This window comes from Nesoenas mayeri, assembly GCF_963082525.1.
Source record: "Nesoenas mayeri genome assembly, chromosome: 7".
Taxonomy (NCBI): Eukaryota; Metazoa; Chordata; class Aves; order Columbiformes; family Columbidae; genus Nesoenas; species Nesoenas mayeri.
In genome coordinates this window covers 13197513-13223133 of record NC_137551.1, presented here as the reverse complement: position 1 = coordinate 13223133, position 25621 = coordinate 13197513, and the positions used below count along the sequence as shown (strand labels likewise).

The following is a 25621-nucleotide window of genomic DNA, read 5'->3' as shown; positions in this document are numbered from 1 at the left end:
CCACCAGCTGCTTTCCCAGCTTGCCCGGCTGGGGAAGAACCACATTTGCAAAAAAACCTGAAACAGATTGTTCTGTTTTCCCTGAGGTTCCACCACGTTGGCATTTTGTTCCAGCATGCGATCAAATAAAATGTCAACAAGCCAGAATTTTCCACTGAACAGAAATACTCTTTTCTGGATAATTTTAGTCACAATCTGTATATATGTGCTGTTTTTATTGCATCTTCACAAAAATAACTGTGTCTTCCAGTGTCTGCTTTGATTCCACTTCAGAAGCATGGACTGAAAGATAATGAGTATTGAGGAATCAGTCCCATGTTGATTAATTTAATCAAGTTTTTATAAATCACATACAACATGATAAAATCCTGAGTATCTGAGGAAAGCGTTCAGTATCTTAAGACTATTACATTTAAAAAGTCTTGCAGAAGGCAGTATTATAATAATAGCTCTTCAGTTAGGCTGCTTGTTTGATTCTGCTGCTCATAGTACTTGGTTCACAACATTACAGAATGTAACCAGAGGGACATTTTACAAGAACTTTGCCTGTCATCATGCATGTGGTGTTATTCTACTGATCTGTTCCCTGGAGAAATAACAAAGCACCTGGATTTCTAATTACCACTATAGCAACCTAAGGAATGAGTAGTAATACAGACTGTTCCCTTCTATTTGCAAAACAACTTTCTCCCCCTCTTTTTTTTTTTTGAGAATATTGCATTCTACATGTACTTCATTTGCACAAAATCATTCATTCAGCAAACTGCAGCAAGAGAACTGGACACAAATGAAAACGAGTGATTAATGTTAATTTTTTAAAGCTCGTCAAAGGAAATCACCCTTCTTGTAGATCTATGTACTCCATGAGTTTTCAGTCTGTTTTCATTAATAAAAAAAGGCAGCAAATCCAAAGGCATCTATTTTTTAAAAAACATTGATCTCCTATCAATTTTATACCTGTGTTGCCTGCAGCACATGATTTTGAAGAGGCCAGAAAAAGACAAACACATAATTACTTTCAACTACAAAGCCTTCACAAGAGGCATCATACAGCCTCAGTTTCTTACTCAGAATGAAAAATATTGAAGTTTTCCCATAGAGATTTTTAACCTGATGAATCCAGAGATTCTTCTAAATATAGCATCTTGTTTAAGGCTCAAAACTAAAGTTGTCACTGTTCTTAAATAACTTCTTTGAAATTTCTAAGCCAAAGAAATTTTCTTCTCAAAGGACAATAACAGCCTTTAACTATATTCTACTTCTCCTCCCTTTAATTCATCCTCTCTTCAAAAGAACTCAAGACAATTCTGATTCCTCTGAAGTAAATTCCTGCGTGCACTAAATTCATACATTCTAATTTTTAAAAAATCTCACAGTAACTAATGGACACATTAATGAAAGAGAAAATAGTGAATTCATCAAATGACAAAAAGAAACAATGAATTATCAATCCTCAGCTGAAGAATTTATAGGCCAAGATTCACGACTCATCTTTTCCAATTAAACAATTTGTGAAGTAGAAATGCTATTTTATTACAGTTTGGTAACAGTTTATATTATATTCTCCTTTAAGTTAACTACTTCAGACATCAGTTTTCCAGCATTATTTCTTACATTCACTTCAACTACTTTAGGTCTTTTGTGTTCAGGAAGTAGGTGGAAGAACATTCAGACTGAAAGGGCATAAGATTGATTTAGAAGAAATCAATAAAATAAATGGTAACCAATTGTCAGGACTGGATGATATTGCCCAGAATTTATAAGGAATTAAATAACGAATTGGCAGATCATTAACTGTGAAACGCAGAATGCCATCAACTTCAGGATAAGGCAGAAAGCAGTTAGGAGTAGTGCAGGTTTACAGAAAGAGTTTTAAGGAATGCAGGAAATTAAGGTACAGAAATCTGATCTCTGCACAGGTAAACTGTTGGACTATAGTAAAGCACAGAATTACTCAGCACAGATACAATAAAAAGGAGAATATCTATGAGCAGGCAAGTAATGCTCAGCTTCTGTCTTCAAACATTTTTCAGGAGCTGGCAAGAAGATGAATAAATGAGATACTGATAACAATGCATTTTGATTTCTACTAACTTTTCAATAAGGTTTATCATCCAAGCTATCTTGGGATATGAGAGAAGGTTATCTGACAAAGTCTGAAGCACAAAATAAACACTGCTTCACAATACAGAGCCATAATTAGGAGAAGTTACCTTTGCTGGAACCTGTTATTCAGTATATTGATACACTACCTAGAAATAGCTGAATGGTTTCTGGATTATTTGGAGCACTCAAAATCAAAACCAACTGTATGGAGTTGCAGAAAAATCTTACCCTGTAAGACTTGGGACAAAGAGGGACATCAAATTCAGTGGCTGTAAATGCAGAAAAACATTTATGAACAATGGTAGGGTCTAAGTTAGCTCTCTCTGCCCAGAAGAGATTGAGTCATTTTGAATAGCTGCAAAAAACTCGTTCTCAAATAGACAAAGGATTGAAAGAGTAGAAAATAAACATTACAATCTGTTTTAATCCCTAGTCCACCTATAGCTTGAAAACACTTATGAATTCTAAATCCTCACCTAAAATAAAAAGAATAAAAGTGAACTGGGAAGAGATAGAGGTAAGCTACCAAAGCTTCTGTAGAGGAAATATTAAATTAATATTGACAGAAGAATTACAAAGGAGGGATATAATACAAATCCATCTAATCCTGACAACCATGGGAAAAGAAAATAGTGAAGGTTTATTCTTTTCTCTGACTACAGAAACTCAAAGGCCATCTACCAAAAAAAGCTCAAAACTGATATTTTAAAATAAAGGGAAGTATCTTCCTCTTACAACAGTGAAACTGTGGAACTTAATGTTACAGTGTGCTGTGGAGATAAGTGGTATGAATTAACTTAAATAGGTAGTTAAACAAATTAATGGAATGAAAGTCCATCGAAAGACATTAAACACATTGATGTAAATGCTAAGTAAGATTCTAAAGGCCAAGGCTGCAGTAAACTAAGGCAGAAGTTGGTTACTGTATCCATTTCATTCTTGCATTCTTCAGTGCCTGCTACCAGCCACAGCTAGCTGAACTGCAAGTACTATCTTTATAATATAGAGGTATTTAGAAATGACAGGCTTGATTTGGGTTCTCTAATTATTTCTCTCTCCTTTCACCTCAAACTCTGCCACAGTTACGTTAATTTATTTTTCCAGACAGAATTTATCTCTGCATATTTCTGCCTGTACAAGAGCTATGTGCTGTATGAGAAGTGGCCCAAGTCTTTGCCTCGTGCTCTTAGATTAAAATAATTATTTAAAGAGCATATTTAGATCTGGACCCTTCAGTAGATGATCTTATGGTCAGACATTGTCACTGAAAAGAAATACCAGAAAGAACTAAAAATATTTTCCATGCTGGCTCACCACAGTCTTTCATCCCTGTTTAGAAACCCTGAGTCAGCACCTGGAGTACCTCGGGCTCTGTGGAGATGGCACAGAAGCTGAAGATCAGATCCTTGATAGTCTGAATGTGATTCTCCTGGCTCTTACTGAAGATAGCTAAGTATCACTCCACATCACTATTTAACCATCTGCACAATCTGAAAGCATTAACTGGACGTTTCTGTCTATGATGATAATCTGTATTACAAGAAGTGAGTGCTGCTGGAACTACAGCTGTCCTCAGCCTGTTTTGTTGTTTTCTTTTTTGTTTGTATACTTGTAAATCTACCTGTGACCAGATAAAGCTACTGGTCACTAAAACAACTGAAGTTACACAGAAATTCCAAATTTAATGTTCTATTTACTACAAAACAAACTCCTAGGATTAAGTTGCGGTGAACCTTCCTTATCAGGTCACAAATTTAAAAAGTAGTTCCTAGTCTTCTTAGAAGAAAGTCTTTAAGGTCTCTGCACATTCTCCTGAAATGACATAAACCAGCACTTATCTTAATCTCCTGGCAGATGGTGATTTACTACCTTAAGGACAATTAGCCATATTTTTGACGAAGAAAAGCTAAGGGAATTGACTGTTCTAATTGCTAATCTAATAAAAGATGTTGTGCCTACACAGAAAATTAATTGCTAGGCTATACCTCAGGAATAGAATCTTAATCCCTGACTTCCCATCCCTTATGCAAGCATCCTTTTATAGTCAGAGAAGATGAAACTGCTTTCCTCTTTGCTTTCCCACCTGTGCTCTGATTCAGCATGAAGCAGAATAATCAGCTGGAACTACGCTTGCTGCAATTCAGATGACTATTCTCATATATGTAGACTGAGACAGCCTTTAAGTACCTTGATACATCAGAATCTTGGATCCCACACACATACACTCAGAAAACTAGAAAACAAAGAAACATGTAAATAAACCAGTAGCAAATGTACTGCAGGTATTGTTAACACTCTTATCATTACAGAGCAGAGATCCCTCAGCCTAATCAGAGAGAGTGGGATCTTCCCAACTTTGGCAAAAATCCTGAAGGGCAATCCACGATGTGCAGTGAAAGCAGCCCACGTGCTTTCAGAGATAGCCAAGAATGGTATGTTGTACTATAGCGTTACTACGAGACATATTACAATACATTAGCTCTATGTTTCCGCTTGAGTTTTGTTTCATGGCTACCAGCTGTTGGTCTTGCAATTGTTTTATTTCAACATGACAAAAAAAGCACAACTCCCTGTCCTTTACCTACACAGAGGAAATGAAGAAACCATGTATTGAAGCAAATTTGGTTCCAACTTTGATACCTTTGCTGGAGAGCACAGACCAAGAAATGTTGCTTCATGCTGGGAGGGCTATTGGCCGTATCTGTTATGATAATCGTAAGTATTGACTTAAATGAGTCCTATTTCCCCTAGTTATAAGCTATTATTTTACATGGCATTGTAACTCATAATTCTTTTATAAGCACACAATGCACTTCACCCTCCAGTTAGATATACAATTAATACAGCTCACAGACACCAGGTTGAATGAATCCCAAGCACCTCCTAAACTCTGGATTTCCCTCTATTTTTTTTTCTTTTTACTTCAAGGTGATACATCTTTGTCAGAACTATTCTGCAACTACAAGAGTAGCAGCACCTCATACAAATCTTGATTTTGCAGAACTGCCTTGGGCCCAAATCCTGAATGGCTTAGTCTTCTTCCAAAGTAATAACAGCATCTATAAAGGAAAGCACTTGTTGAAGAAGTCTGTCAAAAAGCAAGGTCACTGTACTTTTAGCAACCTCCACTGTCCAACATTGCATTTGATAGTTCTTGGCATTCACTAAATCATTTTAGAGATTAAGCTTTTGTTCATTACATGACAAACTACAGAAAGAAAATTTATCAGTGTTTTCCTCAGCAATTCTGCATGTGGATAGAGACAGCTGTAGTTAGTACACTAGAACCAGGACGAAATTAATTTTTACTTACTGTAGTTTGCTTACTTCCCCCTTAAGTCACATGAATTTATACCTGCTTAACAACCTTACTCAGCCTACAAAAATTCCAAAGATACCTTGAGTTCAAGAACTGAAGATTCCCTACATGTTGAGCAACTAACATTCAAAATACTGGAAGAGGATGATTGCCCTGTATCAACTTTAAAGCCATTGCTCTCTCTCAGTGGTATCTTGTAATAGCCAAGGTATTGGTAAAATGTCTTGTTTTATAAAAAAAATATTTTTAAGAAAAAAACCCCCATTATTCCAACATGCAAAAAGCAGGTATAGGGACATTTGCTATACAAGTCAGAACACTTGACCTCCAAAAGCAGAGTTGTGACTAGACTTTCCTTTATCTTGAGTCTCCAGTCCCTTTCATCTCCTTGCCCTTCAGAACAAAAGAAGCCATAGGATAATAAGGCTGAGATTCCCATTCCCTGAGAGAAATAGGCTGTCTGTTCCTTACTCAATTTTCAGATACATACCAAGAGCTACAGTCCATCAGAATTTGCTTTAGAAGCCACACTAGTAGTAGAGAATCATAGAACCATTTAGGTTGGAAAAGAACTTAAACATAATCAAGTTCAACCATAAACCTAACCTGCCAAGTCCCACTAAACCATGTTACTAAGCACCACATCTACTTGTCTTTTAAACACCTCCAGGGATGGCAACTCAATGACTTCCCTGGGCAGCCTGTTCCAATGCCTGACAACCCTTTCCCTGAATAAATTTTTCCCAATATCCCATCTAAACCTCCCCTGATGCAACTTGAGGCCATTTCCTCTCGTCCTATCACTTGTTACTTGGGAGAAGAGACCAACACCCTCCATGCTACAATCTCCTTTCAGGAAGTTGTAGATAGCAATAAGGTCTCCCCTCAGCCTCCTTTTGCATGATATGCTCATGCAATTGCCTTCATTTTTTTTTTTTTTTTTTTTACAGCAGCTCAATTCCTCAAGTCAAATTAGAATGAGGAGGTTTAGCAAAACTGTCCTGAACCTGCATTTCCCACACACGTGCATTAGCCTGAACCCACAGCACAAAAGCTGTACAAATTCTAAGAGTGTGAAAAAGAAAAGCTGCAAGCACCTCAGTTGGACACTTTTACCAATTTAACAGGTTGTTATTTAAACATCTTTAACTTCTATGCTTACTGTTACTAGGGGATCTTCAGGAACAGCTGGTGAAGGTAGGAGTAATCGCATCACTAGTCCGAATATTAACCGATTATGCAGAGAGTGAATCGCTTGTCCATGTTGATCTATTGGCCTTATGCAATCTCGCAGACCTTGGTAAGTAAATGTTTTTGTATCTTGGAGCAAAGTATCATCTTCAAGCTATCACTGCCTTTCCATGTACATGCAGAATGCCCACGGATGGTGGTGGTGTTTTTGGAAGTGGGGGGTTTGTTATTTGTGTTGGATTATTTGAAGGGTGAGGGGGTTGGATTTTTTGTGTTTTTTGTTTTGTTGGGAGTTTTTTGTTTGTTTTTGGTTTGGTTTTATGTTGTTTTTTAAACACTAATATCTAACCAAGGACTGCCCACAGTATCTGTGTTGGAGAAGTAACTACTCTTTCCTGGAGGACTAACAATTGCTGGTACTATATTAAAACAATTAAGATTTAATAGACAGCTTTTGACCCAGAAAAAAGTAGAGGGCAAAACCTCATGTTGTAAACGGACAGTATCAGCTATTTCAGATATGTTACATTAAATACTTATTTATTAAAAATGTATTTCTATTTAATAAAATAGAAAATAAAATGGGGGTCCTGGTGGACAGCAGGATGACCATGAGCCAGCACTGTGCCCTTGTGGCCAGGAAGGCCAATGGCATCCTAGGGTGTATTAGAAGGGGGGTGGTTAGTAGATCGAGAGAGGTCCTCCTTCCCCTCTACTCCACCCTGGTGAGACCCCATCTGGAATATTGTGTCCAGTTCTGGGCCCCTCAGTTCAAGAAGGACAGAGAACTGCTGGAGAGGGTCCAGCGTAGGGCAACAAAGATGATTAAGGGAGTGGAGCACCTCCCTTATGAGGAAAGGCTGAGGGAGCTGGGTCTCTTTAGTTTGGAGAAGAGAAGACTGAGAGGTGACCTTGTTAATGCTTATAAATATGTAAAGGATAAGTGCCACAAAGATGAAGCCAGGTTCTTCTCGGTGGCAAACAATGACAGGACAAGGGGTAATGGGTTCCAACTGGAACATAAGAGGTTCCACTTAAATTTGAGAAAAAACTTCTTCTCAGTGAGGGTGACAGACACTGGAACAGGCTGCCCAGGGAGGTTGTGGAGTCTCCTTCTCTGGAGACATTCAAAACCCACCTGGACACGTTCCTGTGTGACCTCACCTAGGTGTTCCTGCTCCAGCAGGGGGATTGGACTAGATGATCTTTTGAGGTCCTTTCCAATCCCAAACATACTGTGATACTGTGATAAAAGTTTATATACCTTAATCAAACACCTTCCCTTTTCATTTACACAATTTTCAAATCAAAGGCATCTCCACTGATTTAGAGTACATCTTTCCTATTTTACACAAGTTGTAAGTATTGATGGAAGAAAAAGACAAGTATAAAAATATCACCACACTTTGTAGATGGTTTGACTGTATAATTTGACCTAATGCTTCCTGCATTTAGGGGGAGAGGCAAGGCAGGGGGTATGGTATCACAGTTATATCATCCTCCAGTGAGGTCTCTCCTTTATAGATCTCTTATCTTAATACCATATTCCACTAAAATGTGTTCTATGCCAGACCACAGTGAGCTTTAAAAGAATTTGATCTTTTTAACATACATCTTACAGATCCCAGAAGGACTAGGACTATCTAATCAGGGCAGAAAACATACTACTACTACAAACTGGCACACACCAATTTGATATATTAAATAATCATACTACAAATGAAATTAAGTCAGGATTATTTTGATAGCTATTCAAATCATAGAATCATTTAGGTTGGAAAAGAACTTAAAGATCGTCAAGCTCAACTGTAAAACTAACACTGTCAAGTCTCCTTGGGAGAAGCTACCAACCCCCTCCATGTTACAACCTCCTTTCCGGTAGTTGTAGACAGCAATAAGGTCTCCCCTCAGCCTCCAGGCTGAACAGACCCAGTTCCCTCAACCGCTCCTCATCAGACTTGTGCTCCAGACCCCTCACCAGCTTTGTCACCCTCCTCTGAACTCTCTCCAGCACCTCAGTGTCTTTCTTGTAGTGAAGGTCCCAAAACTGAACACAGGATTTGAGGCGGGGCCTCACCAGCACTGAGTACAGTGGCACAATCACTTGCCCAGTCCTGCTGGCCACACTATTTCTGATACAAGCCAGGATGCTGTTGGTCGTTTTAGCCACTGGCGCAATTTCATTACAGGGTCATAGCTACAGGAGTTACACAAAAATAGCATTAAAGAAAGTAGTACAAGGGAGAAGGGATGGAGTAGAGTTTTGCTATCTCAGTGCTGTCCAAAGGGATGGAAGCATCTATAAAAACAGAAGAAGATACAAAGCAGTATCTAATCATTTCAGATTACAGTAAGATAAGCTTTTAATATTTAATCAGATAAAAATCATTCAAAATCCTGACTATTATATACACAGATACTGCCAAGGAAGCTCTAAGCAAGACAAAGGTTGCTGAACAGCTGGTGAAACAACTGAGAAGAGCAGAGAACCATGAGAGGCTAGAAATGGTCTTTGAGGTCCTGCAAGCACTTGCAGAAAATGGTAAGGCTCCTTTCAGCTTCAGGGAATGAGGGGAGACAAGGTACTAGCAGTTAGCCCAAGCTCTGGGTTCTGAGTTTGCCATGGAATCCTACTAATGGAACCAGCAGTCCTTTCAGTCAAAAGAAGTCATAAGAACATAAGAATTCCTGGTACAAGCAAGACTTGGAAGCTTAATAGTTGAGGCACCAAAGACAGAAGGGTGAGAGTAACATTCCACATCTATAAGATAGCAGATTCAAACTCATTCTCTATGCTGTGTAACAAGAAACCAGACTAGACAGATTGGGGTTTTTTAATTAAAAAAAAAAAGACAACCAAACATCACAGAGATGTTTACTCTAAGCAGTGGTGTAACAAGAACTGAAATTAATATGCTAAAAATATCTAGATGCTCAATACAGATTTTAAACACCTGAAAACTCCTGATTGTCAATACAAAAAAAGCCAAAGGTCAACGCAGAAGCTTTGCTCACTCTGCCTTGGTGTTATCCTAGCAACAGATAGTCTCTTAAAACAAAACAAAAAAGAGTGACTGTACCTGGAAAAAAGACTGCCTAGAGTTTAATGATTTAACTTCCTAGTTTGAAACACTTGAACAAAGACCCAAGAAGCTTTTTGTGTGCTTTTACTGTGATCCCTACAGACGCTCTGAAAGTGCAGTTGGTGGAGGCAGGCGTGCAAGAGGTGCTGTCTGAGATCCTGCTGAGGCTCCAGGGTAGTTCACAAGCCGAAGATACATGCATTGTGAAAGCTGCATCAGATCTCATTGTCTCTCTGCTTCTTGGAGGTAAAAAAAAGGGAATACTGATGGTCCGGATACATAAAGAAACAACATCAAAAAGTCCCCTTAGCAGAGGACTTGTCATCTGCTTCTGTTGCTTTCATTTCCTTAACAGGGACACATCTGCAACCTGTTTAATAATTCTTAGGGGAATTCTTCTCAGACACCACACTTTCACTTTTTATAGGAGCCTAGTGCTCATATTGCCATATTTCCCTTCAAGCATATACATATGTTGTCTCAAGTCATTTAATACCACTGTGACTGCTACAGCACAGAACAGGAACACAAGCACCAGAACTTCAGGCCATTGTAACCGTACCTGTCATTGTCAGTTCACACCCAGTCTCTTTCAAAGCTGCCCTAAGAGCTAGTTTTCAAGTTAAAGCTAATCATTTGATTAAGTTGAAATGGTATTGAACTACTCATGTTTCCTCATTCACTATTTCAAACCTGTGCACATATTTTGAGTATTTGGATTAACAAACTAAATGCAAGAATTTCCTTGTCATGCAAGTTCTGCATCTATCTACATATATATTAGAAACAGACTATGCATATTGCTGACCTAGATTTTTCAGTAAGTATTTAAGCTGACTTCAGGGAGAACACAAAAGGCTAGACCTAATAGTAACTTAGTTTAGGTGGCCCTGCTATGTTGTATTTTGGGCAATACAGATTAAAGAATCAAATATCAAGAACTGGACACTTACGCTACATCCCGCCACCCCAAATCCCAAAGGAATCAACAATTTAAAGGTCTTAAATTATTAACTAAATAAAACAAAAATACAAAACCACAAAACAACAAATCAAAAAAACTTTAAGTCACTGATTCAACTCTCCCTAGAGACAGACAGAACAGCTCAGAGATAACTATAAACAGATATGAGATGTCCTCTCCATTTATCATGCTACATATAAGTATGTGCAGAAATTTTTTGCTAAGGGATGCGGCATCATCTCCCAGGAAGCTGGTACTTGCATAACATCCAAACACACACAGCTACAGAGACAGGATAAATGGTTGTTGCTAATTTTACAAAAAATGGTAAGGCTGGTTATTCTCTACCCCTCAAAGATGGAAAGTCACTGTTTGTGAGTGGAGAACAGGAAACACTATTAAATTTCATTGCTCCCTGGCTCTGAACCAGTGACATTCTTGCTTTTCTGCAGACTGGAGATTTGCATACCTTAAAGTTAGAGATGCTAATAATATTAAAGCAGTTTGAGTGACAAAATTGTGAAAAATGGGCTGGTCAGGTATGCCAGTTTTCACACTGTTTTCTTTTTTTTTTCTTAAGTCACATATTATTAGAGGGGAGACTCAGGAAATGTTTCATGGCAAGTACATTTGTCAGAAATATATAAAAAACCAACCCAATGTACAGTTATTGATGTTTTAGGTTTCAAGTCACATTTAGAAAGGAAGGGTTACTCTGACACATCATGGGGGAAAAAGAAAGATAAAATGGCTATTTTGAGATTTCGCATTTTCCTATTATACAAAGCAATCAGGCTTAATACTATGCAGACAGGAACACAGAGAGACTATTACAAACAGACTCCTGGAAGGCATATTGTGCTGAATCTCTCAGCACAAGATACCCCACCATGTTTTCTGTCCTCTCTTACTGACAGCTGCTGTACTGGGTTCAACTCCAATCAACAAAAAGGAGCTTTTTCAAGAGTGCTCAACTTTCTGCATTAGTATGTGCCTGATTATCTTAATTATCATAAAATATCTCCTTACCTCTGTCTGAATGTTTTAGCTAGTCTGGTCAATCTCACCTGTTTTGTTTGTTACTTTTTGTTCAGGTTTGGAAGGTTTTTGTCTGCCTTTTGTTTTTTATTTTGTTGTTTTGGGTTGTTTTTTTAAAGCAAGCTATCATACACATATCTCTCCACCTCCCACCAGCCCCCATCCTTTCCAGACTGTCTTTCTTCTGTGTGTTATACCTTGCTCTGAATCAGTCATTGTGCATCACAGTTCTACAAAGGCCACAGAAATGCCCTTGGTGCCTTTAAACCGGCTGTGTTCAATTTATTCAGCTGAATGGCTTGCTTTGTCACTCACTGTTCTCCCTCCGACTCCCCCACAACCCCATTAGATGTTTCATATGGAAGAAATGAAAAATCTCTTTCAGGCCCCAGGATGTGCCACTGATATATGCACAGTCTTTAATCTAAGAGGAAAAAAAAAATCCTATAGAAATCTGATCTCAGCATCAAATGGCTTCTGAGGCAGTGAAAAGATGACAGACAGCTTTTGCAGCTCCGAAAGTGGCTATTCCTATCAGACTTTAACTAAGAGCCATTAAATTGTAGGTTCTGCTGCTATCCAAGCAAAAATCCATAGGAGAGAGAACCAATTTGGAGCTCTGTGACAATCAAAGCAAGGCAACCACTAATGGGTTCTGCCTATTCGTGCTTTACTACAAAAGGAAAATGCTCTGCCATTCTTTGGCTTGAAAGGTGAGGGGAAGAGAGAAAGTAAGTTAAATTAAGGTTAGGCTATATGAAGATCAAAGTATTTTTGCTGTAGAATTTTGTCAGACCAAAAGAGATTGTCTGCTCCTAGAGGACCTATTCCTAAGAGAGGACTGTGCAATTTTCCTCATGTACTCTGATCCCCAAAGATTAGGAAAAGGCAGGAGAACATTTGAAGAATCACAAGCAAACACATCAGTTTTAGAGGAAGTATATGCATAAATTGATATCAGAATATTTTTGCATGAGTAGAATTGAAACTATTTCAGACTGACAGTTCTCTTACAAAAACATCTACTTTTGTAAGCATTTGACAAATTCTTATTCAACATATGTAGTGATACAGAGGAAAAAATATGCTACTAACGGAAATGCTAAGGGACTAAAGGAATAAATGGCATTGGTTCAAAAGACAACATGAAGGCTCCTGCTACTTTGGGGTGGATAAAACATTCAATCCAGTAAAGGTGTTAAAATTACTAGAGCCATTTAAGTGATATACACACAGTAATTAGAAGTCTGTACATCTTAGGCATGCAGTTAGTGCCATGAGAAGCACCTAAAGCTACTTTTGGCCAGGTTCTCTATTTGTATGAAGTCTGTATAGTTCCATGGATAATCGTTTGCCCCAGATGAAGATGTGGTCTTCCTACATAACATTCACATTTTTTTGCCAAATTGTAACAAACAGCATCCACATGGTAACAGCATAGCAATAAGGAAATGTTGAATGGTGTCAGGAATATGCTAATTTTGTGGTACAGTAAACTGCATAGAACACAGAAAAATATACTTGTCAATTGGCATCTTCAAAACACTTCCTTCATGAAGAATGCAGACTATAATATGCAGGGTGTCCTTTGGCTCTTTCGAAGAACCCTTTCTCTTTTCCTATCAAGGTGAGCTATGTAATTTCTGATAACAAAAGGGCTGTCACCTCTGCAGAGCAAGTTCTCAAAGAGAGACGGGGACATACCAGCCATGCACTGACAAAATACTGCAGAGCATGTATTGGACAAAATGGCAGTTGTTGCAATATACAAATTCACTCCTTCATCAGCATTAAACAGATCAGAATTCTCTAGGTCAGATCATGTTTTCCTAGCTTCACATAATAGCATCACAATTAGACTTCTCATTTCAGAAACTGAGTTTCTCAAACAGGTAATAAAAACCTAGGTCTGATTCTTTTGCTGATTAGTTAATAAGAAATTACTTGATTGAATACAAGGAAAAACAGCAGCATAAAACTAGTTATCAGACTCACCACTGCTGGATAAGATCGCTGGTCTCACAACAGTCTCTTAAACTAGTAGAACAGGAAAATTGGAGGATTAAGTCTATCCTGTGGAGAAACAGAAAATGCCACCAGTATTCTACCACGTATATAGTGGAAAATAAAGCAGTATTGAGGAAGAAACTGACTGAAAAACACATGGTTTTGAATTTGACAGTGATTGTCCCTGGAAAGCTCTCTCAAGCTAAGCTTTACTATAGGGTGTCTCAGCATTGGTTGACAGGTGGCTGATGTCCACTTGTCTCTAGAGATTTGAAGCTACAGTCTCAACCTTGACATTTAAACACTCAAGGCAAAAACCCCTTGAATTCTCAATTTGTGTGATTAATTTCTATCACTGTGTATCTTGTCTCACCTGCTTGGTTTCGCCTCTTTCTTCAGATGGCAACTGTGTACGAATGGTACAGCTGGGAGTCATACATCAGCTTCTGGATCTTTTGGAGAAACACGTAGAGAGTGGGGACGTCTCTGTTCAACATGCTGCACTCAGTGCGCTTCGAAACCTTGCTATACCAGGTACAGAGTTTGAGGACAATTGACTTACTGTGCTGCTTTGTAAAGATGGGTCATTTAAGGGAGATCTGTGCAGCTCTGTCCAAGTCACCAACTCCAGTTTCTTGTATTTTGAGGGGCAACTGACCTTTTTTTAGTCCCTGCAGAGACATATATTTGAATAATTCATCAGGACTTCCTATCTGCATAAAGGGACTAAACATAATAAAGTGTGATCTCCTTGCCAGCTACTGAAATGGTCTCATATTAACAGCACACAGCAGCTCAAGACAAAAATGCAGAACAGGGTTATTAACTTAAGACACAGAGTATGGGGTGGAGCTATCACATCACGGCTGGTAGGGATTTCATAAATCTGTTCCTCTTCTATAAAGCAAATATGAATTGCAAATTTGGCCTTTTTTAACACACTTAAAAATTACAATACCTATAAGGGGCATATATGAAAGATGAAGACAGACTTTTTAGTAGGGACTGTCACAACAGACAAGGGGTAATGGCTTTAAACTAAAGAGGGGAGATTTTGACTAGGCATAAGGTAGAAACTTTTTACTATGAGGGTGGTAAAACACTGTCCCAGGTTGCCCAGAGAGGTGGTGGATGCCCCATCCCTGGAGACATTCAAGGCCAGGCTGGAGGGGGCTCTGAGCAACCTGATCTAGTTGAAGATGTCCCTGCTCATGGCAGGGGGTTGGACTAGATGGGCCTTGTAGGTCCCTTCTAACCAAAACTATTCTATTCTGTGATTCTACTCTTGTGATCTTTTGTTTAAATACATCAGAAAACTGTGCTGCTTCTCATCTCAAATTTACTGTTTCCATGTGAAAGTGCAATTCAGGACAAAAATGTTTTGCTAGAAACTTAACTGCACATCACCCTGCAATGCAGTCCTTACACTGCTATACAGAACTGCAGATAAGAGCATGACAGCAATGCTATTTTCTGAAAATAAAAACTTGAAGTCACCTGCCAGTTTTATTACATAAACTAGCCAGTGTGCCTAGTTGAACAGTTTTAACCACAATCATCGTTTTGAACAAGTAGGAACCCCAGGATATGCTAGTTGTTATAATACTTTGTCTCCACTACTTCCTTTTAAAGCCCAATACACTCTCATTTCTTCTTGCAGATAGCTCTATCCAGAACTTTACCTATTTCTTTCAACTTATTTTTGATATGCTCTCTATTTATTTAGTTTGGCTTATAGTTTTATCACACTCTCTAGATCATAATAGCCAGTCATGTCTGTCTATTCAGTATTTTAATAACCATATTTCACACCATAAGCCCCTCACTGCTTCTATGTATATTTTATTTCTCTGTGAAGAGATGCAAATTCCTTTTTGGTGCTAATGGAGTACACAACATTTCAATCATGCATGCCAGCTACTTCGTATCAGTTACGACCTAACATAGAGCTATTACAATATAATCATAGAATAATGAAAAAATCACAGAGAAGCATCCTGCTGAAATTAGGAGAGTAATTTAGTAGGCAAAATGTAACTATCTTTATTAGAACGAAAAGCATCTTTTTCCTATAAGCCTTGGTGTGTCCCAGGCTTAATTCTCACTGACTTCACTCCTGCAATATGTACAATAGGATTTAATGATCACAAGCAGCAAAGATACCAATTAATCTCATTTGAAAGACAGCAAAGTTCGAGATGGCTTCCCTTGACAACAAGCAGAGACAATCACATTCTAGCTCACAACAGAACCCATTCCTCAGATACCGCAGCTGCTTTTTGCAGTGCCAAGCCCAGGCATTCCTTGGGAGTTCCTTAACAAAGCAATGAACGCAGATGATCTTGCGAAGATTACAGGATCTAAAACTCCAGAAAAATGTGGTTGCAACCTACAAGTTCACCCCGTATCATTCCCAGCTATACAGAGTACAAGCAGATCTTGATACTCTTTGCAGCTGTACTTCAAAAGGTTTAACTCTGAATTATAAAATATCAGTGTATTAATACAGAATCTGCCTTGATTATCTGTTCTGTTCAAGTCTATTACAAACCATTTGGGATCTTTTTAAATGCGTGGGCAATGCACAGCACTTAAAATGCTATTCCTACACTGTGCTTGTTTCTCTCTTCAATTTGTAAACATATGAGAATACAGAAGCTGTAAGACAGTCCCTCACAATAATACATTATTTACAGAAATACATAAACTATCACTCTCAACAACACTGCATGCTACCCGTAAAAAAATACTGAGTGCAAATCCAAATAAATTATAAACTTAATTAGATATAGGCCAACACTTGCAAAGGGGCACAGGGGAAGTCTTCAATTCAAGCAGTGATCTTAAAAGAGAACAGGTGCTTATAAAAAATAAATTTGAAAAAGGTAATTATGCTCTAGTGAGTGTAGCCATTCTGTGCCATCAAAAAACAAGGCCATTAAGAGCAAGTTACTTAACAGTGGCTGCTTCTCAGTTTGCAAGGCATAGAACAGTTGTCTTCCTAATGTCACTGTCTTGTCATTTCGCCCTCCCCACAAAAAGGCATGCACAAGATGGGAAGAAAAATGCTCTGGAGGAAGCAGCTTTTGCTAGTACTGTTAAGCAGCATTAGGACTCTTTCCAGACAAGCCTCTGATTATTACCAGGGATTACTGCCCTAGTGACTGGAGCAAACACACAAGAATTAGAAGAGTAAAGCACAGAAACAAAGGCATGAACAACAGGGGATCAATGAGCTCAAATACAAAAAGAAAATCCATTCTCAAGAAATATGGCTAAATAAATCACTTCTGCCACCCAGTTAAGATGAGCAAACAGGCTTGCTCGTGTGAGTGGGCAAGTGGATGGATAATCTATTACAACTAGGAAGAGGAAAAGAAACAATAATGCTGTGTTCATCCTCTTTTATGTACTTTACCGCAGGCAGGACTGAGATCAAAAGTAACCAAAAGAGCATTAACAGCCATTCCTAGGAGGATTTTAGCTCAAAAAAGAAGCCTAAACAGTTGGGTAGTCTCAACCTCATTTCTGAGCACTTTAACAAGTTGGACTTTTTACTAAGAGCATAACAGAGCAACTGTTACATCATATCCACATTTTCAAATGCTTTATAGTTACGGAGCTTCGCATCAACTTTTTTTTTTTCCCATTTTCCAGTTGTTAACAAGGTTCAAATGCTGGAGGAAAGTCTGGCAGAACGGATTCAGGCACTTCTAAGGTCAGAGATGCCTCCTGTACAGTTTAAACTTCTTGAAACACTACGGATGTTAGCAGATGGTCAAGGTAGGGAATTCATCGTGTTTCCTGATGTCAACTCTACACCCCACTCCTCCCCTTGCAAGTCAACGGATATGCAAGGAGACTACAGGTTAAGTGCCCTGCTAACCTAATTCCACTCAGTCCAGAGAGGTTCCAACAGGGATAACTGCGAGAGGCTGCAAGCCTTCCATAGTGACCCAGTCAGCCATGGAGGTAGTTGGAAAATAAACCAGTGTCAGAATCCTCAGTGAGAAATGGCAAAGGCCTAAAAGGAAGGTGTTTTCCACCAGAGATACACCAGCGAGGTATGAGTATGATGGAAAAGAGACAGGCTAAGGATTTACAGTGCCAGATTACAAATCAATAGAAGAACCAGAGAATATAAAAGGATCAAAGGGAGCTGAGATGGAGAGAGGCTGGAGAAATTAGTTTCTACCAGTCACTCAGTCTCTCTATACACACAGCCAGGTTTATCTTCTTGTTGTGGCTCAAATGTTGAATTTACTTTGCATGTTGAAATACAGGATTATCTACTTGCACTTACTTACACAGAGGTGGGTATGCAAAAACAATACTCTATACTTTGAAGTACAAAGTGTACAACATTAGAATTACATTAAGATTTATTACAACATCTTAACTTATCCTTAAACTTACCTAGTTTCTTACCAGAGTATTGCAGGGTTTGGTTCTTTTAACAAGAACTTCAATTCTTTCATATCACCAGAGCAGCTGCTCTAGAACACCGATTAGTAGAGACCACATCATTGTGCAGGAATAACAAGAAATAGGTCAAAACCAGAAAAGTTATGACCATTTTGTGATAGGAACTGAAGGGGAAAAAAACCCCACTCTCCTACATTCCATGCTGCCCTCATTTACACCACTTTGATATGGCAGCTACTTGCATCCTTTTCCAAATGAATATGCAAGATATAAAATTTAGATCTAGCATTCATTAATCTGCATTGATTCCAGTCCAGTAAAAAGCTGCTTTCACTTATTTCACCATGGAAGGAAATGGACATTGGAAAATATACAGAAATTTCACCTCTTCTTCCTCTCAAGCTTTGAAGGAAGTAATAAAGTTTCTCTGAAGTTATAACTGAACTGTGATCATTTAGCTTTTAATATTGAGACATCATAATAACACAGATCTAGGTGATCAAACACTAAATTATTGGGTTTTGAGGGGTTTTTTGTGGCTTTTTTTTTTTTAACACAATGTTATTTACCAGCCCTAGTATGAAATTGGTATTTGGCACAAAAAGTTACAATTTCTGAATCTGAAAATAGAGATATCAAAGTGTAAATTAGAAAAACAGATGTAGGAGATATTTAGTGTTTATCCATTCCTCCCTATAAGCACACAATTCTCCCACCTTTAATTACTTTCGACTCCCTTTACCTGTGAGCTAACATTGCCCTTAATTAACTCAGCCTGAAACTCTTATGAATACACATCTACTAAGAAGTCCACTAAATTAGTTAATTGCATTATCTAGTATAAATTAATTACTCTAACAATCACTGGGCATGCTGAGGCCTAGAAGAAGTGGGTTTCTTTCTAACTACAGAAAGCTACAGCCAGGTCCATTACCTTCATTACACTAAAGAGATGCTAACTCCTGTTTTTCTGCTATTTTGCTTCAAAGGAACAGAAGAACTTGTGAACAGCCAAAGGACTTTTAGTTCAACTAAAAGTTCAATACACAGAATTTATTTGAATTAGGTGTTCCCTAAGTTAAAAGGTGCTCCTGTTCCTGCTGAGAATAACTAATTGGGTTTTACCTCAAAGAGCACTATTACTGGTAGACATCAGGAAGTCCCTGTCAAAGCAGGTCAAGATGCCTCCTTTGAACAAACGTCTTACTCTGGTCCCACTCACCACCCTCTTACCTCTTCCAGCTTTCTGTACTAAACTGGATTACCATGATATCCTCAGACTAACATGTAACATCTGACCTAGAAACAAAAGCCTTTCTGTTACAGGAGGCAATATGTAGGTGGTTGTTCAATGACAAGTAACTCTTATCTCAAAACCAACATGTTCAACTAGGCTAGAATCCCAGATTCCTTGTGGGATTTTGACCTGTAGGGTGTTCCTTAGTGTACTGGACAAATAAAATAAAGGAAGCATCTGTCCTTCCCCATCTCCCTCCCCAAAAGAGAAAGAGTGTACGCTCTATTTGACTCTTTCCAGAATATCCCAAAACAAAAGGGACAGGTAAAGAAAAAGGAGCAGGGTGATGCCCCAATCAGCCAAGCCTATCCCTTCTGTTCCAGATGTTTATGTTGGTTCTTCCCTAAGTCAGCAAAGCTCCAAGAGACAAACTTCTCAGTATCTTAAAACCATGCAGGCCTTTCCACACATTTCTCTGTTTCTGAACTTGCTTCCAAAGCAGCAGGGATCTCCCTGGTTCTTTCAGGCCTGGAATTATTTTAAAAGAGAGATAAAAGACTGGAAAAAGCTTACAGACCCTTTATAACTGTTCTCAGGCAAAGTACCCTTCCCATGAAGGCCCCTACCACATCTTTCCTTCTTCAGAGCACACAACACACACTTGACGCTCATCTGCTCTTGTCCTCCAGCATCAAGGGGTGGAGGGCAAGGAGCCAAGATGACAAAAATGAAGTCAATAAGAAAAACCCCTAAATTAAAAATAACTACGTGATACTCCTCAAGTTGAATTAAATCTTATAACCATGGTATATTTTCGCAAATAGAATAATTCTACATCCAAAGTGAGCATCTGTCCTATGACTACTCTCGCCTCTCAGTTGCTACCTCTGGTGCCCATCTGGCAGTGCTGTGCATTTATACCCTCAGTCCATGATCAACTAGGACACGTGGAAACAGCAGTTTGGCAATTTACAAAACAGTTCTTCTGTGCTCAAAGCCAAAAGGGTGAGCAATCCCTTCCTACAAGATGACAGCTTAAGTTGTGCACATTACTATTTTTTTTTAATCTTTTTCCTGGTACCCGTCACTCTGAAGAAAATTCCAGTTGAACCAAGATGTAGAATTTAAAATTCTTAACTATTGAACAGAATCAATTAACTGAAAGATTTCATGATGCCTAATACACAGTTCAAAACACGTTTAAGATATGACACATACAATTACAGCCACACTACAATTCTGTAGTAAGACCTGGCTTCCTATGTGCTACCAACAGTAATTATCACCATTAAGGGCGGGGGAGAAGGGGAAGGTGAGAAAATAGCTTGTGTGGTGTTCACCTGCCTGCCAGGTTAAACCACAACAGCACTGAAACAGCAAGAACAGTCTCTTCAGAGCCCAAGATTACATTTGTGCAGGGCTCAAAGTGCAAGAAGCCAAACTGGAAAGGGACTATCCTCATGAAATCTTCAATATAGCAAGAGAAATTTTGCTTCCAAAGACACAAAGCTGCTCATTTGAAGCCCTGCTTCAGCACCCTCTGGAAACAGATAGGTCTATTTGAACAACTTACTTCATCCTTTACCTCCTAGAGTTGCCCTAACACAACCGGCATTCCTCAGGTAAAGATTTCCAATATCCCTTAAAGCCCGATGCTTTAGTTACAGCTCTTAAACGATAATGAACTCCAGTGGTCCTGGCCACTTCTACATTCACATTTCTGTGACAAAGACTGAGAATTCTGACTTTGAATGTCTCCTGATGATGCTTTTCTCTTCAGCTGATGCAGCTGAAATCTTGGGCCAAGACCCCATGCTGCTCAACAGACTGGTGCAGTGGTGCAATGCTAACGACCACAGCGGCGTTCGTGGAGAAGCACATCGGCTGCTGGCATCCATTCTGCGTCACAACAGATCCCAAGTAAGAGAGATTGCTCTGAGATGTTCCTGCTTTATCCTTCTGTAATTTTTAAAGCTTGTTGATATAGCTAGGGGTTAAGTATTAAATAGCACATACAGCTTTATAATTAAAAACATGAACATTCACAGTAAAAACCTCTCTAGTCTGCCTCAATACCAGGAAGAGCGAGGTGAGCAGGAAAGCAGTGCTCTCCATGGCACAGATACTGCCCAGAAAAGAGTAACATGGTTGTTTACTATCACTTGGCAACTCTTACTCTGCCTGAGTAAGGCTTGACAAACACTAAACAGGTAGAGCTCTTCTATTTCCATAACTGTTAGTTTCAATTTTCAAATTAAAATGGCAAAAACAACCCAGACCTGTCCCAAATGCCAGTGCTGCAGGAGCTCCAAGAGCACACTTACCTACCTAGTGATGGATGAATCTGGGGTGATCTGTATGTGCTGGCATGTTACAACAGGCTGCTGTTTCTCATAAATCCTGCTCTTATACACAGGCACCCCAACTGTGCTCTACTTTGAGGTAGTGACAAAAAACTAGATACCATCTGCACAGGCTTTGATGAATCTCTGCTAGTTTGAAGACTAGAAATGAAAAATTGGAATAAGGTCGAACTAAAACTCTTGAGACAAAATATATCTATTTTATCTTATAGACGTGCATACACATAATTGTAAGTATTGATAACTATACCAGCCCTACATAGATGTGTATTGCCAAAATGTTATTGCTAGTCTTCAGATTTCAGTTTGCATTGCGACAGATGAATTTCCATTAATTCAGAGGATGAAGAGTGCAATCTCATTTCTGTCTTCATTCATAACTCAGATTTCCATCTGTGATATTTTACCTTTTTGCTTTAACAGGAAGTGGTCAAAGCCATCCAGGAGGCGCAAGGAGTGAAGCATCTGGTTTCCATGACAACAAGCAAACACACCGCCTTGCAGAATGAGGCTCTGGATGCCTTGGCAATAGCATCTGCAATCGATTTAGGTATTTTTCCCCTAAAACCATTTATCTGTGCCAGATCCTCAGTTATTAAGAAACATTGTAATGCTGCTAATTCCACATAACATATAAGAAAAAAGCATGTTTCTCATCTAGATTTAGCTCTTCAACATGAAATAAAGGAGGGCAGCCATCCAGAAGATCACAAAAGCAACAGGCTTCAGGAATAGCTTGAAGATTTTTTTTTGTTTAAGGTAGAATCAAATGATCAGGTTGTATAGACAAGCACAATCTGTTAAATAGCATGATACAATGCTAGAAACCTGCTAAAACAAACAAACAGAACTCCAATCACCATAGAAGGAAAATAAAGGTAAAGACTAGAGAAAAGGATGAGAAAGTCTAAATGAAGACAACACTAAGGACAAATTACAGATTGAATGGTCAACGAAGACTATAAATGGAAGAAATAATCTTCAGAAATCAGACGTTTAAAAGCAGAAGATAATAAAGCAGAAGCATACACAAAAGGGCCTTGTAGAAGCTGAAAATGAAACAAGTGAGAAAACTATAAAGGTTTTAACTACTTTTACTGAGCTAATTTTCAGAGAGATTGAGTGTAATTTGTTTTCAGACTTTTCCCATGCGATTGATCACATTTGAAAACAGGTCTCAATTTATTAAAAATAAAGACAGTCACCACAGAAATCTACATACAGCAAAAAATAGTCAGCTGGAAATTTGGAATTTCCTACACCAACAAGTAAGACAGTAAAGAGCCCATTTTACTGCTCGGTCAACCCTTAAGGCTCCCAAACTCAACTGGGCAACTAATGTGAATCAACATTTCTAGCACTGATCATTGCAAATTTTAATCTATTATGAAGTTCTTATACAATCTATAGTACACAGGTTCTGTCTTCCAGAATGGGGCCAGTGAAGAAACATTGTGAAGAAAATATAGAACTTCTCCAGCACAGAAAACAGATGCCCAAGACATCCCTGTACAGCCAATTTGAAATGAAGCCAGTCAGGAATTTTGGTTTTAAAAAGCAAGCACATTCACTTTCTAGCTTCTTTTCATCCAACAACTCAAGTATTTGTTTTTTATTTTCAGAAACCCTTGAAGAATCTTTTAAGGAATCACAGCTAGTTCAAAGCTTACACAAACTTCTGCAAGACGAGAATACAAGTCCTGAGGTGAAATATAATTCAATGGGTCTTTTGTGTAGTCTCCTTAATTCAGGTAATTTCATTTTAAATTGTTTGTGATGAAAGGATGGATATTTGTGATGAAAACAAGTGTTTTCTGTTATTGAAATGTGCTCCTTACAATGTTGCAGTCAGTGAGTAGTAAAGGACACTGAAGAGGTTCATCTCAGTCAAGTAGTTTCTTTCTTTATGAAAAGTTGAATAAACCATCAGTTGAATTTAAAAAATAAATAAATAAAGGCTTTATTCTAGTGAGTCAGTGGCATAATCAAGTCACAGCCTTGTAATAAAGACATCTTTGCCCAAATTCCCCATGCATAGATGTCTGCCAGTTCCCAGTCCTGTACGTACCACAGCATTTTTGTGTTCCAAAAAATAAAGAGTTTGTACCATCTTCCACAAGCAGGCACAAGTTTGTTCTGCCTTAAGTTGTAAGCAAATCAGAAGCCAAGATAAAACAGCTATTCTAGCAATGTTGCCTTTGCATAGCAACTTTTAGTAAAATACCCAAAAGCTACAATTTCAGTTTCTCTCACTCCATGGTGAGGGAAGACTTCAAATGCTCCAAGCAACATCATACTGGATGTGTGGCACCAACTCAAAACACCACATTGAAACCAGGAGTCTATCTAAAATCTCATGCCAGTTTCTCATATCTTAATACATAAATCATGTAAATTGAAAATGATTGTGCTCGGGCAAGGATCTGCCACAAGGGGAGCTGCCTTTCAAATCCTGGAGCCACCTTGTATTGGCAGGCAAGCTGGATTTTGCCCTATATTTTCCCTGTAGCCACACAGATATTGGAATAGCAATAAGCATTTGCATCCTTCAGTGCTAATACAGAGTACTGATACAACTGGTGTGATCAATAGGACTTTTTTCCAGAGCACTTTATAGACTAACTGTAGCATTAAGAGCAGAGTCTTACTAATATGGAAGGCTAACAAAAAGCACGCAGGCAAAAAAAAGCTGGAAGCTGTCCTGCATTATATTTTCAAAGTGCTTTTCTTCTGTTCAACCAGTTCTTGGAAGTCAAACAGGAGAAACAAAATAAAAAAAGTCTGTTCAATATTTTCAAAGGCTGAAAGGGTATCTACTGAAATTTATTTAAATTATAGCAGCTCATTTTAAACACCAAGTACTTCGAACTTTTATCTTACAATTGTTAGGAGCCACTATGCCATGTCATGGCACTAAGTCAGCATTTCATCTCCCATTCAGGTGATCTGAGACAAGAAATAGAAGAGGACAAGATTAAAGAAACCCTCGAACATCTCTGCAGTCACAGCAATGCAAATGTGGTCAAGGAAGCAGTCACAACATTACAGGTTTTGAGAGGAGAGACACCCCACTAGTCTCTCCTCTTCCCCACAGCAACCCCGCACTGCTGCTGCAGCAAATGCAATCAAACGCGAGCCTTGCCAACACCACCTTGCATTTGTCACGCTGCTGCACGACACCACTAAAGCACCGGTACAGCTCCTGCTTTTAAACCTGTTCATACAAAAACAAAACAAAGCACAAAACAAACAAAAAACCACACACAAAAAAAACCAACAACAAACCAAACCAACCAAACAAACCTCATTTGCTCATCTAATTGGCAAACAGGTACTTGTATCACTGCTGCTCTTCACTGATCTACTAACACACAGCAGTAGGAATAAGGTCTGTCAAGCAAGTAGTCTTAAAAAACATCACATGAAAAGCATCAGGCAATTACTTCTGTAACACAATTTTAACCTGCTTGGCTTTGTCAAATAGGGGTATCACTTGCAACTTTTTCTTATACCAACAGGACTTTAAAATCATTATCAAAGAAAGCTCAAGCTTATATCATGCAATCTGAAACAATGAGATTTTAGATTAGGTGAGAACTGTAGCTTAAAAACAATACAAAGGGCTAACTGGTACCAGTTCGACCTCTGCACATTGGGAATCAAACTGTAAGCCGAGCTGTAAACTGAAAATGTCAAAACCACTACAAAATTGTACCTCTAATCCAATTCCCCCTTCAATTTCCCATTTTAAAACATGTCTGAGTTTTTACCTGCTAGTGTCACAATCTATATTCCTAAGTATCTGAGGTCATGGTCTTGTCCTAATTTCAGAGTTGCAGCTATTGTAACCTGGAAAGACTCAGTAGAAGCAAGCTTTACAAGAAAATG

The 25621-nt window shown here is 38.6% G+C and overlaps 1 protein-coding gene across 1 annotated transcript; it reads left to right on the top strand.

The window, feature by feature from the left end:
- The first annotated feature begins 4695 nt into the window (after positions 1-4695).
- Positions 4696-25071, top strand: LOC308042622 (rap1 GTPase-GDP dissociation stimulator 1-like). The gene is made up of 10 exons (XM_080348204.1): positions 4696-4821; positions 6597-6725; positions 9033-9158; positions 9802-9945; positions 14108-14242; positions 17366-17491; positions 21151-21290; positions 22157-22283; positions 23356-23484; positions 24675-25071. The coding sequence occupies exons 1-10, from the start codon at positions 4701-4703 to the stop codon at positions 24806-24808; spliced, it is 1311 nt and encodes a 436-aa protein (XP_080204330.1). The 5' UTR covers positions 4696-4700; the 3' UTR covers positions 24809-25071.
- The last annotated feature ends 550 nt before the right edge of the window (positions 25072-25621 follow it).